This window comes from Panthera tigris, chromosome C1 (genome assembly GCF_018350195.1).
Source record: "Panthera tigris isolate Pti1 chromosome C1, P.tigris_Pti1_mat1.1, whole genome shotgun sequence".
Lineage (NCBI taxonomy): Eukaryota > Metazoa > Chordata > Mammalia > Carnivora > Felidae > Panthera > Panthera tigris.
In genome coordinates, this window is record NC_056667.1 from 210434695 (window position 1) to 210451967 (window position 17273).

General features: G+C 39.7%; 1 protein-coding gene across 20 annotated transcripts in view; it reads right to left on the reverse strand.

Annotated features, from left to right (window-relative positions):
- TRIP12 (thyroid hormone receptor interactor 12) overlaps positions 1-17273 on the reverse strand; it is a 138808-nt gene that overhangs the window by 13359 nt on the left and 108176 nt on the right. For 15 of the 20 annotated variants that reach the window (XM_042995556.1, XM_042995555.1, XM_042995569.1 and 12 more), the window contains 13 exons: positions 16398-16498; positions 15993-16167; positions 14682-14823; positions 13677-13868; positions 12034-12185; positions 10185-10357; positions 9737-9810; positions 9456-9655; positions 8675-8802; positions 7193-7344; positions 6171-6313; positions 4928-5084; positions 3535-3633 (listed from right to left, as the gene is read on the reverse strand). In XM_042995556.1, the coding sequence (XP_042851490.1) occupies positions 3535-3633; positions 4928-5084; positions 6171-6313; positions 7193-7344; positions 8675-8802; positions 9456-9655; positions 9737-9810; positions 10185-10357; positions 12034-12185; positions 13677-13868; positions 14682-14823; positions 15993-16167; positions 16398-16498 (1888 nt within the window). The remainder of the gene's footprint in view (positions 1-3534; positions 3634-4927; positions 5085-6170; positions 6314-7192; positions 7345-8674; positions 8803-9455; positions 9656-9736; positions 9811-10184; positions 10358-12033; positions 12186-13676; positions 13869-14681; positions 14824-15992; positions 16168-16397; positions 16499-17273) is intronic. The other 5 variants (XM_042995568.1, XM_042995567.1, XM_042995564.1 and 2 more) reach the window with 1 other exon arrangement.

The window sequence follows — 17273 nt, forward strand, 5'->3', positions numbered from 1 at the left end:
CTTGTTCAAGCTAGGGCCCATTTTGATTTGACACTGTGAATTAGGATTCTTCTGGAGCTACTCTGAAGTCTTCCGAAAGGTCACCTGCAGACTTGTATAGCTGAACAGGATTTATGACCTGACACCCTTTGTATCTAAAAAGACAGTACTCCTCCCAACCCCTGTTCCCCACTGAAGTCAGCTCCTGGAATCTTTTCCAGCGTCAGTAGGTAGGACCATCCATGAAGATTATAAGCTCATGATTTCTGCATCAGTAATTCATTCTTGATGATCCTCAGATCAATGTGATGCTACTCTGAACTTGTTTAGGTTCCATGTAAGATGCAATCTGAAGAGAGGCACAAAGGATGAGAGAGGAGAGGAAAGACATTCCTGGCAAGAAAACAGTATGGTGGAGTAAAAAACTAGAAAGCATGTGAAAATAAATTCGGTAAAAGAGGTCAGAGCTGGAGCAGAGGTCTTGCAGTTTTATGAAGAAGAAACGTGGGCACGTAAACATCTAAATCCTGTATCCTCTGAGCAAGTGGCCCAATCACCTTGGAATCAAAACTCGATCCCAATTTCTTATCCCAGCATGCAAGGCCTTGCCCCAGTGTCCCCTCACCCCATCACTTCTGGAGTCGGTACTCACTTCTGCTGCTTACCACACCACCAAGCCCAATCCTTTGCTCAAGCCACAGTATTTTTTGGTCCCTTAATGCTCCCACTCTCTTCCATGAAGGTCTAACTCTATGGCCTACTGGTCCTCATGGCTCCCAGGACAGTTGTACTTGTGTGAAAGCCTCGTTCTCTTGACACCTATGTCACTCATCAGCCATATACCTTTGTCCTAGGACTTCCCAACTACACTGTAATATCCTTTGACCTCTGTAATCCTTTGAACTCTGCTATAACCTGTATCACTAGGGCGCCGTATACTTCCCAGTACAGAAGTACTTAGAGTTTTAATTTTGATGACCGAAGACTCTCAAATTATCTTTTCAAAAGCCTTAAGGAGAAGATGAAAATGCTTAAGAAAATGAGTGAAAATTCAAAGTCATACTTAAAATTACTTGCATACTACAGGTCATACTGTAGACTATTAGAGATTGTGCTATAACCCACATTTTATAGATAAGAAAACCGAGAGGCAGAGAGACTGGCTATTAGAAATAATTGGTGTAATAGAAGGTTTGGATATTTTACGTCTCTAAGAGTTTCAGAAGTCTGAATATTCTGAAGTTTTGTCTTAAAAATATTCAGGGGAAAGAGGGAGGAAAGTATCCCCAAGAAACTCCGTATTTCATAGTAAAAAGAGACAGTAAATAAGTATTTGGTGTACTGTCCTGGCTGTTTAAAAGCATCTCAAAAGAAATAAATGACAAAGATTAGAAAGGAAGTAAAACCATCTTCTTTCACAGCCAACACGACTGTCTAACAACACAGATCAGTAAACTGCACCTCTGGCCCACTTCCTGTTTTGTACAATCTGCAATCTAAGAATGGTTTTTACAATTTCAACGGTTGATAGAAAAATCTTGAATATTTCACAACATGTGAAAATTGTATGAACTATAAACTTCACTGACAAAATTTTATTGGAACACGGCCAGGCACATTTATATACGTACTGTCTATGGCCACGTTCACGCTTGTGCAAAGGCGAAACTGAGTAGCAGTGATGGGAGGCTGCAGGGCCCACACCACCTGAATCTGGCCCTTTATAGAAAAGTTTCCCACGCCCTGGAATCCTAAGTGATGTATTACAAAGTTATTACAACTGGGGTGCTTGGGTGGCTCAGTCGGTTAGGTGCTGACTTCAGCTCAGGTCACGATCTTGCGGTTCCTGAGTTTGAGCCCCATGCTGGGCTCTATGCTGAAAGCCTGGAGCCTGCTTTGGATTCTGTGTGTGTGTCTCTCTTTCTCTCTCTGCTCCTCCCCCACTCATGCTCGTGTGCACGCGCTCTCTCTCTCAAAAATAAAATAAATATTAAAAAAAAAATTTAAGTTATTAGAATAATTAAGTTTAACAAGGTCGAAATGTGAGGGTCAGGGGAAAATTTCCTGGGATATATAAAAGCACAAACTAGAAAAAAAGAATTGATGACTTGGATTTTATCACAATTAAAATCTTCTGCTCTTCCAAAGACCTTTCACGGGGAAACTGAAAGATGAAGTACAAACTGGAAAATATCTCTAAACACCTATCTCATGAAGAACTTGTGTCCAGAGTAATGAAAAACTCAACAACTTAATCATAAAACCCAATGATGAAAAAGTGGACAGAATGCTTGGGACACTTCTCCAGAGAACATGCATGAGTGGCGAATGAAAATATCATTAATCCTCAGAAAAGTGCAAATACAACACATTAAGACATCACTACAAACCCACCAAAATACTCCAAATTAAAAAGACAGTACCCAAGGGCTGGTGAGTATGTGAAGCAATTGAAATTTACACACTCCATCGCTGGTGGGAATGGAAAATGGCAAAGCTACTTTGGAAAACAGTTTGGTGTTTCTCATCAAGTAAAAACATGTCCTACTAAATAACTTATCAATTCATCCCTGAACTATTTACCCACAAGAAAAAAAAAACAAACCTAGGTCTACAAAGACTTGTACACAAATGTTCATAGCAGCATTATTCAGAAGTATCAAAAACCAGAAACTAGGGGTGCCTGGGTGGCTTAGTTGGTTGAGTGCCTGACTCTTGATTTCGGCTCAGGTCATGATTTCACGGTTTGTGAGTTCGAGCCCTGCGTCAGGCTCTGCGTGGACGGCACGGAGCCCGACTGGGATGCTCTCTCTTCCTCTCTCTCTGCCCCTGCCCCACCCGTGCACACTCGCACGCTCTAAGATAAAGAAACTAAAAAAACAAAACAAAACAAAACAAAACAAAACAAAACTGGAAACTAAAATGTGCATCCCCTAGTGATTGAACATTTTGTGAGATATCCCTACCATAGACTCATACTAGTGATAAAAGGAAACAAACTGATATATGGAACAACAGGATGAATCTGAAAAGCACTACGCACTAAGTGCTAGAAGAATGACACAAATGGCTACACACCACAGGTGTCCACTGCCTACTGCACTGCGAAAAAGACAAAACTATGGGACAGAAAACAGACCAATCAATGGTTGCCCGGGGGTGGGGGTGGGGGTGGGGGTGGGGTGTGTACATTTGGCCACGAGAATTTGTACAATTAGAACTGGATGTGTTAAAAGTGTGCATTTATTACATAGGTTATCTATTTTGGTAAACGTAAATTTTTAAAAAGGCAGTTCAAACATTCTGAAAGATATGGCTTAAAACACTCTTCCACTTTATCAACCTAACAACTGCACAAACATTTGTTCTTAGGCAAGAAAAAAAACTCTCTTAATATACAACTGAACTTTGGAAAATGGAGAGCTTAGATCACCAGCAGAGCACATCTCCAGTTTCCAGATAAATTTCCCAACCGTCTTTTAGAATTTCAGAGGACCAACAAACTCTTACGAAAGCACAAACGAAGCTGAAAAGCGTCAACACTCATAAGCTCACCTCATTCTCATACTGGATTTCTAACATGGCCCGCGAGCTCCCCAGATCCTGCATCACAGACTCGGCTTGTTTCAGCAGCTCCTCTCTGTTCACAGTACGCTAAAAAAAAAAAAAAAAAAAAAAAAGAAAGAAAGAACAAGGGTGAAGAAACTAGACTCATATTACACTATAATAAACAGGTAGCATTTATCGAAGTGCAAAAAAAAAAAATCAATTCGGTTGTTTTAACTGTTTCTTTAAAGCATGCCTCAGAAAGAGGTAAGAGAGTGGCCACACGGCTACAAACACAGCGAGGCTACATGGGAAGTGTCCTCTTGAGCCCACGACAGGTTCAGAAAATTCAAGGTGGAGAAGAAAGGATCTCTGTGACCTTGCCCAAGACCAGTGCAAGTCAGGGCTGCAGCTGCATGAACCACCCCCCAGGCACACGTACATTGACTTAATGGAGAAATAGGTATGGGGGTGGCTGGTGACACAGGTGAGCGGAAACTTCCTGGTTCCGACCTGCAGAAACTACAAACATCTACTCAGGAGATTCAGGAGGACAAGAGAGGTCCTGCTAGATTTCCAAATCCCATCAACACCACTGTTTACTCAATCCTAATGACACAAGTAAAAATAGAAATAGCAAAGCTTAAAAAAAAAAAAAAAAGTACTTTTTTGTTTCTGCTTCTCATTCCTTCTAACTCCTCTTCTAATGTTCATTACTAATGGCTCTCATGAGTCTTGGAGTGAAAGGTTTTGGAAGGACAGACCTGAGTAAGAATCTTCAGCACAAAAGAGGAAGATAAAAAGGCAGTGCAGGGTCAGCAATGTTGGATGGGGTCTCTGCAGGAATGGCTCAGAGCAGTGTGGTCAGATCTACGAATGTGCAGCCAAGATGAGAAGCCCAGGAAAATGAGATCAACAGCACAGGGGCTGACTGGGCTTGAGCCGGGAATTACACCATGAATCCTGTTTCAGTCATTTCTGATCAGAGTGATTAGTGAAGGGAAGAAAGTGGATCTGATTAATTCTACCTACTGCATAAAGCATCAATTATAAAAGGGAGGCTACAGTTTGAGTTCGTAATTTAAAAAGGAAAAGAATCCTCAGTAAGAGAAGACGAGATTCTTTGTTGGCACAAGAGAGGAAAAAGAATTGCAGAAATTATTTCAGAAACAGGAAGAAGGGACTCTTAACTGCCAGGTGAAGAAGAACCACAAAGAGCCCAGTTCCAAGAGCTTGAGAGTAAAACATCCAGGTGAGAAATCAGACAAGCCAAGAGATGGCTGTGGCTGAGCGACGGCCCTGTGCCAACAGGCACGTTCAGGTGCACCCCATTTCTAGTTTCCCCATTACTTTCCAAAGGTCGGTTTGGTTTATCTTTGAATATCTGGGGGGAGAAACTTACTTTTTTTCTATCCAATCTAGGTGCAACTCTGCTATCTTGAGAATCAGACTGGTTGATTTCTGGGTTGGTGTCAAGTAATCTCTGCATCGCTCGGTCCCGATCAAACGCAGTTACGTAAAAAAGCATTTGCCGGGTATCAAAAGGGAAGAAAAATGGGCTGTAAAAAGATGCGATACAGATGATCTGAATTAGAATCAGAAACCATACAAACCCTTGTATTAGAAACAAGTTTTAATACGATACAGAATAATAATTGTAAACATAACCAAAAATGGTCTAGGCAAACTAATTTTGAACAATTTTCATAATTCTTTCATGAAATGTCTAAGTGATCAAGTAATAATGTATTAAGTAGTTTTTTGCTGTGAAATCTGAAATCCAACTATTCAAATCAGGTCTATTCAAGATTATCTTTGATCTACCCAAAGACCTTCAGGATGCATAACACGACTAGAGAAATTTTAAATTTCAAATATAGTTTTAAGCCTGGTCACGTTTCACTGCCATCCCATCCCCATACCACATATACACAAATAATAGATAATGGCTTTACTAGTTCACGATTTTCCTCCCAGCTTTGGCATTTCTAAGTCACTCAAGCATGCCAAACGGCCATGCTGATTGCCAAAGAATGAACCCTACGGTAACACAGATTCTATTGCTTCATGATGGAGGATTTTGGTAGTTCTTGACACGGAGCGGCTAAAAGCACTTCCTTTGAAGACCCCGATATTCAACATTTGTTCTGTCCAATACAGGTAGCCACCTAAAGATGTGGCTATGTGTGACTAAAAACTAATTTCTAATTTACTTAATTTTAATTGATCTAAATGTAAACAACTGTGTGTGGCTACCGACTATCATACCGATCAGTGCAGTTCTATGGTCTCTGAGAATGTAAGTCTCTGGGCCCAAACAGGCACAGAAAAATCAACTGACTATACCTTTGGAGCCCCCATTTTGTGATGACAGGGGATCTTACTCTCCTTAAAGATCCTTGTGTACTTTCCTATTTCACACACATAGATACACACTGCCACAAAGATCTCGTACGAGCCCCAGCTAGCCTCCTCTGGATGCTAGAGCCACATTGAATATTCAGCAAGCTGTCATCAGATATGATAACGTCACTTAAACACATTTAAACAGGTTCATCAAAGACTATGCTTCTGTGACAAAATGTGTAAAGACCAACACAACGGTAACACTCCCAAAGTCGCTGTTTCAGAAATGATCGTCTTACCAGGTTTTTCCCAGTTCAGTCAGCCATGTTGGGATGTTTCCGGTCATGATCACTAGAGGATCTTGAAGCTGCCTGTTTGCTTTTGCTGTCAACTTACTGTTAATAAATTCACTAGTTGGAATAATCTCCTTGCACATTGCATTCTGTAAAATGTTAAAAAAAAAACAAACAAACCCAAAAACAAAAAGGTCTGCATGCAGGAAAACATTAGGATTATACCCACTAACTCTTTCTTCACCTCCAAATATGTACCCAGAGTGCCTGGATTCCAGCCGGTTCCCAACATACAATACACAGCTTCCCACAGGAGTGTCCCAATCTAAACGACAACTTCTACAATGCCCAGCGGAATGGCCGAACTGCTACAGGGCACCAGTACTGTCCCAGTCACTGATGCGGCAGCTAACGCTCATGCGAGGCCAATTCCTTCATTCTGCTTTGTATTGTATAAATATCAAAGGTAGTACTTCACTTTCACTTCATTTTTTACTTAATATGTATTTTAACTTAGGCAAATGGAACTTTTGTTTGATGGAGAAAGAATTTTAACTATGTAAATTCACATTCATATTTCTCGTTGCAGCCTACCTTAATAAAGTTACAGCTAGGAAAACATTAATCCAAAATTATAGGCCAGCAACGAAAAGTGGGGAGGGGCGCCTAGGTGGCTTAAGTTGGTTGAGCGTCTGACTTCAGCTCGGGTCATGATCTCACAGTTCGTGACTTTGAGCCCCCCATCGGACTCACTGCTGTCAGGCTCCTCTGTCCTTCCCGTCCCTGATCTGTCCCAGCTTGTACTCTCTCAAAAAGAGTAAATAAACATTAAAAAAAAAAAAAGTGGGGGAGAAGCTCCCACTGTGAATAAATTGTATTTCACTGGGCTATGATCCCTGCATTTAACCGAATCATTATTTCTGTTTCTAGTACAACAGAAATTCATCAACTACTAGACAGCAAACTATGGGTAGTGTGCCGTCAACACCACACCACGGGAACCATCATCAGCGGGCCACATTACTCACATCATACAAGTAATACCAGTATCGACTGATGGCATGTAGAACTCTTAAAAGAAGAATCACATCTAACGACGGGTCTTCAAAAGTTATATTTTCAGGTGGCGTGGATATGAGGTAAACTTCTAAAGGATTTGATACCGATGGGCACACTCCATCTAGAGGGCAAAAGATCAAAGTTAAGTTTGATCAAGGTTACAAAGGCTATGCCAGTGGCACTGGTGTCCCCTTATCACACCTAAAATAGTAAGCACAAGCTGTGAAGATGTAATGTTTGGTATCTTATTAGGGTATTGATAGCTTGAACATTTTTTCCCTTTTATCTTATACCAAAATCATCCAGGCTTATAAGAATTTCACTTGCCTCCCATATCAACATAAACACTGACTGACTCATACGCATTTCCTCTTTCAACAGAAACAACAGCTAATAATAAAATAGTTGGGAAAGAATAAAGACAAAAGGACAAAATGTGTAAATTTAAATTCACAGATATAAATTTCTTGGATTTTTAATTTTTATATCCAGCTTATAATCGCCATGTAAAATAGACAAACACTCCTAATTGTAAATCTGTAAGAGATTTGGTTATTTAATTCAAGGCTTAGGATAGAAAAGACTGTGATGATTTCTGAGGGGATCTAGGATGCTTTTCTTCTTAGATTTCACTTAGTAGCAGCATGGTGGGGAAGGGGGTTGTGGGGGTGTGGACTGTTGCCATTGACTTTGTTACCATGCACAGGAATCAAAATCACAACATTATCACTACAGAAAACAAAGGGTAATTTCTAACACCAAAAACATAGAAATAAAAATTTCAAAATATAAACCCTTTAAAAAAGAACTTAGTTGTGGGGGAGGATGTGGGGGGGGGGGAACCACAGCAACAACAAACCCCAAAAATATTTGTTATAATGTCCTTATTTCTGAGGACCAGAAAAATTTTCAGCAATTGACACCATTTAGTTTGGAAATCCCTGATAGGGATGGTCTCTGTGCAATGACCCTGCAGCCAACGCCCCGAGGCACTGCCACTACCACAGAAAAAACGTGGGGGGGGGGGGGTGAACGAGCACATGTAGACTGGAAAAAATACTACAAAGGAAAAGAGCTCAGACTGGGAGATGCTACTCCATTCAGTAGTCATCGTATTACCTGGCAAAACTTTTCATTTCTTCTAGAACTGTTAAGAGTACAATAAATGACGAAAATGAAGGGCCTGCCTGACCACGATCAGTCTCTTCTTCAGTAAATGTGCTCTACTAATGAAATGTGTTTTAGCCTTCATGAAAACAAATTTTTCATGGAAAGAGTATCTGAGTCTTTTCCAATTTTCTTTCCAAATTTAATTTTGCAGATACTTAATTTTCCATTTGTGGTAATTTTGTATTTTCTAAATTATAAAGATTTGACTGCTAGGTATAAATCAGGACAAGAAGTCTACTGCCCCATGGCGATGGGTTTTCCCGTCCCTTGCACGAACTTACCGTGCCATAACTCATCATGCTTTTTTGCATTTCTGGGGGATGTTTTTGTTGGAGCTGTTTGGGCTCTTCCTCTTTTACCACCAACACAATCTTTATTACTTTCTTCATCCTCTCGCACGGGTTTGTACCTAAATCGATTGGAGAGTATGTAAACTAAATGTAGATCTTAAGAATAAAAACTGTTCTACAGGGGCCAAAGGGTGACCCACAGACACTGGAGTTTCTACAACTCTAAGACCTATCCAGTTTCTCTTGACTTCTGGGTCTGGAGAATTACCAACGGCACCGCTTCCAAAAAGAGACCACAAATAGACCACATTCCCAGGAGGGGCCACCTGAGGAACTCCGGGGGTGGTCCAGGGGAGAACAGATCTCTTTAATTAAATGTAAGTAGCAGACATTCATTCACAATGTGGGAAGCTGCATCCAAGTGCCTCTAAGGGCTTAAAGATGCCAAGCTGCTCATCACCCAAAGGAACTTCATCTTATGGAGATGTTTCTGTCTTATTTAAAGATCTGAAATTGAATCTAAAAAGGTGATGTAAGCTAGGATTACTGCCCTTGAACAAACACGTTTTCTAGTAGACATAACGAAGGTAAGCACACACATACGTACGTGCATGCGTGTAGGCATTCATGCGAAGTATTTGAAGTGGCTTTTGATAATAAAATGTAGGATTTGGGTCTCCTCCCCTCACTTAGGCCAGCCATTCATATGAATTCCCAAAACACACAAACGGTAACAAAGCTGATGAAAACCGAACGAAGTCATTTTACTTGCCATATTGTATGAGTCTTTGTCCAAATACCAGCTCTTCCCAGAGGATTGCTCTCATCGTCTGTGGACTCCCTTTCATCTTCAGCCTGTATACTGAACTGTCGGACTGCCTGATACACAGTCATGTTATACGGGAGCAAGTGTTCTCCAATGTAAAACTGTAGCCGGTGTCTCACATTTCCTGAATTTAAGAACTGAGCAGCCTAAATGAAGCAAAAGAAAATCCAGTGAAGCTACAGGCCCTGAACTTCATCCATTACAACATGGTGAGAACAGCACCTTACCAGAGACTCGTCTATTTCCTCATCAGAGCCATCATCATCACTGTCTTCATCATCTTCTCTTACTCTTCCATACCCTAAGGATGCAAGAAGGCTATTAAATTTCTAGCAACTTTACATGCCAGGGCCCACATATACCGGTTAAACTAATATGCTCTTAGAAAAACACGTGTATACTACACCTTGACCTATGAAACAGAAGGATTCAAGAAAACGGTCACATACAAAATGCCATTCCCACTACATTACATTCCAGCTGACTGTAAGCAGTCAGCTCCTAGGAAATTTACCACATTTCCACATACTCCGTATTAAATAAATGATGGGAAGCCGAGTTCCTGAAGCTAGGTTTGAACAGAAGCAGTAATACAAGGGAAATCATTTATATGTCCCCCAATATTCCCAGCCCACATGTACGTATGGAAACAAAACACACATATAGGGAAAGTACCTCTGACCACAAGGTATCTCTCGATAGCTTGTACCAAAGCCAGGGGATCAATCTTGACAGGCCCACCCTTCCACTGTTTCACATTTGCACAGTCTGGATGTCTTTGTAACTGGCATTTTAACTGATGGGTGTTGAAAAATTTTAAAGCCTGTGATCCTCTGTTGAGAGAAAAGCTCAAGATAATTTGTGAAAAAAAGTTATTCTATTATTTTCAAAATCAACATAATAATTCACACAAAAGCAAGATAATACAAACTGCATTTTTTAAGGCACAAAATAAGCACTTACTTACCAGTTACGTAAATAGCGAAGTCAGCAATTTGACTTACTTAGTAAAGTTGTTAAAGTAAGAAATAAAAGAGGGTGTGTATGCACGCATATGAGAACATTAAATCATCATTCTCTGTCCTACCATAAATCCAAGCGGGCAGAAATCCCTCCCCACCAAGATTTAGCCATTTCTCTAGAATAAACATTCCGCAAGCACTGTGCGTGCTCACTTCCGCAGTATTTTGCCACTGCCTAACTAAATTCTATGGATTTAAAAACAAAAGAAAAAGCCCCTCTTTTTTGCTTTCAAATGCTTCTGCTACAAAATTACTTTAAAAACTACCGTTTACAATTTACTTCACTATATTCTTTTGAATGAAGCAGTTCAAGAGCTACACCAGTCTGACCCTGGAAATGAGAATTAATCGCTCATTTCTGAAAAAGGGCTGACAACATCAAGACACAGGCAGGCTTAAGATGCAGTTCTCTTTAAGATTCCAGAAGGCATGCAAACTGGGGTATTGGAGAGGAATATTGCATTAAACGGATACATATGTAAACATACACACTTTACACAAATCTGGGTGAAAATGAAAAACGTCATGGTTTTCTCAGGCATAGATGAGATGCCCCCTTGTTTCATAAAATCCTCCAGTAGGATGATTAAAACCGAATACCACTTTCTATATTAGTTTGCAAAGCCAGAAAAAGCTCTAGCCCACACTGCTCCCTCTATCTGATCCAGTAATGCATATTGTTTCAATTCAATCACAAATTTAAATGTTTTCAAAATACATCAGACTGTGTATTTTTAAACCAAACTGATCTCAGGGGCACCTGGGGAGCTCAGTTCTTAAGCATCCGACTCTTGCTTTTTGGCTCCGGTCATGATCTCACAGTTCCTGAGATGGAGTCCCGTATGGGGCCGGCACTGGTAGCACGGAGCCTGCTGGAGATTCTGTCTCCCTCTGGCCCTACCCTGCGCACACATGTTCGCACTCTCTCTCAAAATAAATAAACTCAAAACAACCAAACTAATTTCTTATTTTGTATGCTTCCAGTCATGACATTCTAGAAACCTTATAACATTCCATAAAATACAATAATGAACCTTTACAGTGAATTCTTTCTGTAGCACTTCATGAGTCCAGTAAAAGTACTATATTATAGAAAAAAATAGAAAGTTTTATTAAAACAAGAAAACTTCAAAATAAACTTATTTGTTAAAACCCATCAAAGGTATAATCACATCACACAGGAAATCACAATACTGCACAGAATGCAAATATTTTATCATCCATGCCTGTAAAATTCACAGAGAAGCATTCTATATGAAAGTAATGGAACACTAAGCTTATTACAGGTTGCCAACACAGTCATTGGGTTATAGATTTCCAAAACACCATGTTAAAAAAACACAAGGGGTGGATTTTAAATATAAAAAAGTATTTTTCTTTAGCCATTACAACCAAATGGTCTTTGGGCAGATGAAGATATTACCAGACCTCTTGCCACTTTACCTCAACAAAATTAAGCACAAAGTCCAATGGCAAGGGCACACCCAAGCCATGATTCTTACCTGCCTCCTGTCCCATTCCCACTGGGGAAGTCATGTACTTTGACTGGAAACTGTTCCATCTGGCTGAGGCAGTTGTTCATCTTGTGAACTAATGCCAACAAAGGTGCATTACCCACTGGTTCTACTCTTCCAATGGGCTCTTCTCCAGGAAGCTGAAGTTATAAATAAACCAATCGGTTAAGCAAGGCCTCCTGAAAATGGAACACTGCTCAACAAGGAAATTTAACAGGCAGTTTTACAGAAGAGAACCATTCATTTATTCTCTTTTATCTCTTGATACACTTGGTTGGAATGGTTACTTCCAAATAAATCATTTCAAAATAGAGACGCTTTTTGTGCAGGTCCACAATCCTTTATTCCTAGCTCCTAGGTCCAAAGGGCTTGAAAACACTACTTGTGTGGTGGTGAAACCTGACCCAGACACAAGGCTATCTGCAGTCTTTACGTTTATTTGGTAGGAATATTCACATGCTTTGCTGCAAAAACATTTAATGTGTGTGGAGTGTTATTTATCCACTGGGGATATCAGGTAATATCTATGTACTGTATTGAAGAACTTGTGAAAACCATCCAGCGCCAAGGAGTTTCAGGTAAGAGATTACATACCTACCTGTACATAATCTTAGGCATAGTATAAAACCACATCCAGTATTGCTACACATCTAATGCATCTCTAACAAATACCAACTCTGCTTCAGGTAGCTCAAGTTAAAACAATACAAGCGGGGTGCCTGGGTGGCTCAGTCAGTTAAGTGGCAAAGTCTTCATTTAGGCTCAAGTTATGATCCCAGGGTGGTGAGATGGAGCCCCACATTGGGGTCCATGCTGGGCATGGAGACTGCTTGAGCTTCTCTTTCTCCCCCCTCTCTGCCCCTCCCCTGCTCCCTCGCACGCTCTCTCTCAAAACTAACAACTAAACAAAAAAATTAAAATTTGAAAAAAATAAAACAAGAAATGCTCAAAATGACTACAAACACTGAAAGGAAGGCACAGTGAAGTAGTTTCCACTAACACACAGAATCATCCTTAGCCCTACTACACAGAAGATCCAGAGACATCTCCAGGGATGCCTTATCTCAAGTAGTTGTCAACAAGTAGAATAATGTTAAGTCAATATTGTCCAAGAATAGGTACATTCTTGCTCTTACCCACTGAGGCTGAAGGTAGGGGAGCCTCTTTGTGGCCTCTGCTCTTGTAATCCAGATTGTAAGTGGTGACTAAGTACTCTCGAATACAACTGTTAATACTGCATTTCATATGCAAAATGGAAATGTCCACTCTATCTTACGTCTATAGCTATGTTTACTGTATTTCCACTACAATATGTTTAAAAACAAATATTGAGCATAAACACATTCACAAGTAAGAGACTACTATTAACGACTGGGCTTACAGGAAAAACAAAGACTCAGCATAACATGGATCATAAAAACTGTGGCACTCGCACCATTAAATCACCATTCTGTTGCTTTACTAGTGTATGTGATCTATAAAAGACCAAGGAATCCAACTGTGTATCAGAAGCTAGAAGCTTTACCTGAGTATCTTGACCAGCACCTAATGGAAATCACGGAGATGAAAATACACACATTAGTGAGCAAAGATTCCCGTAATAACATACACAAGCATTATAGACAACTTACTGGTGAAGAAAAGAATACATGAAGGAATCTCTTTAATCTGATCTCTCTGCTCACAGCATCCTTTTCACTTTTAGATGTCAAATAAAGCAACAGCTGCTTCACGAATCCACTATGCTGGATTTCAAATGATGAAACGTCTGACTCTGAGACTATGCTACGGATTTCTACAAGGCACTCAGCTCCACCATCCACCTGCAAGAGTTGGGAAGAGTATTTCTATATTGATTTAAACAGTCCTTACTAAATGCACAATTTACACTTCCCCCAAAGGAACAGAATACATTCTCAACACCTTTAAAAAAGAAGGCAGGGGAAGTGATGCATTCTTGGTAGATCCTTGGAAAATATGATCTTAACCAGCATCCACACTACTAACATAGAAAAGTCTCACACTCAACCGATGTAAAACAAACAAAATAAATAAAGACAAACGATGAGAATATAAATTGAGGGGTAAAGAGAACACCAGAAGGAGAAGATTAAAACAGAATATGAAGTGTGGCTTTAAATTAATACATTTAAAACCTAGATGAAATGGACAATTTCTTGCAAAACATGTACTACTCAAATCGCTCAGGGTGCACAAAAAAATGTAAAAAGGCTAAGAATCAGATGAAATTTAAACAGTTTATTCAACCTCCCTCTTCAACTACTATGAGACCCAGTTAGGTTAGGGAGGGTCCCATCCACTCTAATACCCAGAGTTGAGGAGATACACTCAAGGGACATTTCTCGAGTCTCTTCTTTTGTCAAGAAATACGAGTTGTGAAGAGAACAAAGTCAAGGAAGAGATTTCCCAGTACCGTTAATGATAAAATGATGAAGCACGAAAGTCAAGGGACTCGTTACAGAAACGTCAGTGCTAGAGGTACATGTCTAGCTAAAAAGTTGATCTAGGACAGCAAATCCGGGGAAAGCCAGAGAGTCATCAAGGGAGGAACAGGAAGACAGAAGAGATGCCAAAAGAGACTGTGAAGGACCAGCAAGGTGCACCCAACGTGGTACCTGGAGGTTGAGTTGTTCGGTCGCAGCACAAAGTCTCTGAAGGACATTCAGTGCAGGGTTGCTTCCATCCATGTTCTCAGAACTGAAGTAACGTTCTACAAATTTATGCGCTTGTTCCTTAATCCAACCTTTAATTTTTTCTCTGCACAAAGGAAAAACAAGATATTAAATTTAGTCTCTGTGTACAAAAAGGATTTCAACTGTAACTACCCAAAGGCAAATTGCTGCTACATTTTTAAAAAACCCTCTTGGGCCTATGCTTATAGATTCATGAACTCAGATTCCATATTAACCAAATTTAAGTGTCATTTTGAAAATGGGTTAAGGTGTACTAGAGAAATGCACAGGTACTTAAGATATATTTCAGGTCATTACATGAAACATATACAAAAAGTTCTAACTCCCTGGAACTCTACCACATTAATAGTTTCCTTCCTAACTATTCGCCTGATAACAACTTGACATGACTGTTTCATTGGGTACAGACACACTTGCTTTGTCCTTTATTTGTGTTCCTTGGAGAGGTGAGGTAAAGAACTATAGACCAGAAACATGCACCTGTTAGATGTACAATTAACTGAAACCTCGCTGCTTAAATGACAAATTCTGATGGCTTTAGAAATACACGTGCTTAATTATTATTAAATGCAATTCAGGAAAACAATAACCAACGCAACCAATCAACCAAACGAAAAGAGCCTGTTTCTTTGCCAGTGGAATCTGATTTTTAAAAATTTCTTGGTTGCAGAGGAAATAATCCATGTTGGCGTGCTACATCCAGAGTCAAAAGAACAACTCTAGAGGGTTTTTAAGAAATAATTGTTAATAGCCACAAATTGGTGTGTGAAACAGTTTAGCTGATACAGTTCTAAATTTCTTAAGACCAACCAACCGACCTCTACTCTAAGATCTTTAAGTTCTAATGTAAAGGGCAGAGGAAGGGGATCAGAGAAGCAGGTGAGTGTGTGTGCGTGTCTGTGTGTGCATGCAGAAAATGCCAGCTTTTACTTGTCTAGAATAAAACTGAGGAACAGGTTCCACGGGGAGAATTTATTTGGTTTTGAACGTCTACAACTCCCAACGAGAAATGCTGAAACATGTTTTAAGATGTAAGATTGAAATTCAGGACAAAGCCAGGCACGGAGTTCAAGAACTGAGAAATCTACTTCATCTTTGAGCAATACCACTACTGAGCATAAATTAAAGGTCTGTGTCCATGTTTCATCTCCATACAATACACGTGCTGACGGAAATAATGCTCAGTTTTGCTAATCCCAAGCACAGAAGCAATAGATGATTCCCCCACTTCACCTGTTATTGGAGATGGTGTCCTTTGAGGCAGCCCTGGCAAGACCACTGACTCCCGCGGTTCGTGCTGGTTCAATGTTGTTGCTGTTGGACTGTGCGCTTAACCTTCCCCACGTTTTTGGATTCAAGCTTGCCAGGAAAGAAGATTTAGGTGACTGGGTAGTGGTGGGGCTTTTAGCTATGAGAAGAAAAGGGAATAACGGTTAAACCACTTTAGCGTAACTGATGAAAACCAACTGAAATTTAACATTCCTGTTCTTATGAGATGAATTAGCTGAAACAACTTAGAACACGGAGTAAACTCAGGTGTACTTCAAAGCTCTCAGCAGCTTTCGTGAGATCCGTGTCTCTAACTGGTACCATCTTTCCCTCTGCCTTCCACCCCCACAGTGTCACCAAAGGAATTACCTTGATTGTCTACTTTGTCATCATCTCTTGGAGGTGAATACTTTGGCCTTCTTGGCCCTCGTTTTGGCAGTCGCTTTCTCTTTAGAACATCGCTTAATCGACTATCACATGAGAAAATATGGGAGAAGTTTAGCAATTACCACGATTTATTATCACTCACTGAAAAGCAAGCTAAAATGGCAGAAACAAGGAGCTGTAAAATACTGCCATAACGGTATTTTTCATTCAGTGATTACCTATTTAATGCAGACTCTGCTCCAGTCATGATCTAAGAGGTATAGAGACACAGAAGATGATGCATTCAGAAAAAGCTATTTGACTATACTGAGCTACTAAAAGTAAAACCAAATAGACTATTTGAATAATCCTGTGGTAAACTCTTACTATAAAATGTTGTACACGTACAGAAAAGTACATAAAACAAATTTACAAGGCAAAAATAAAAATTTAAAAAGACCTACGCTATCAAACTAGAAATAGAATGTTAAATCTGATTACCGTATTTCTTCCCTAACCTAAATGACAAGAAGTAAAATATACATGACATTGAGTGTTAATATTATCAAAATGCTTTCCTGACACTGCCCAAAGTAATTTCACGGTATACAACTGCCATAACATCCTAAATGAATTCATTTATAAATAGTTTAGGGATTAAAAAAAAAAAAAACCTCAAAATTACCTATAAACAGATCAAATCATAGTATGAATAACCTATTCTGAATTAGAATACCTGAAATAGAACATACGTAGCCTGTCTTATTTTCACTATTCCTAACAGTAGAAATAGTTTGAAATTATCAAATGATTCTTAGAATAACAAAACCATGTAAGATAGATAAGATGGGAAAAATGTTCTGGTTCAGTTGGTCTGTG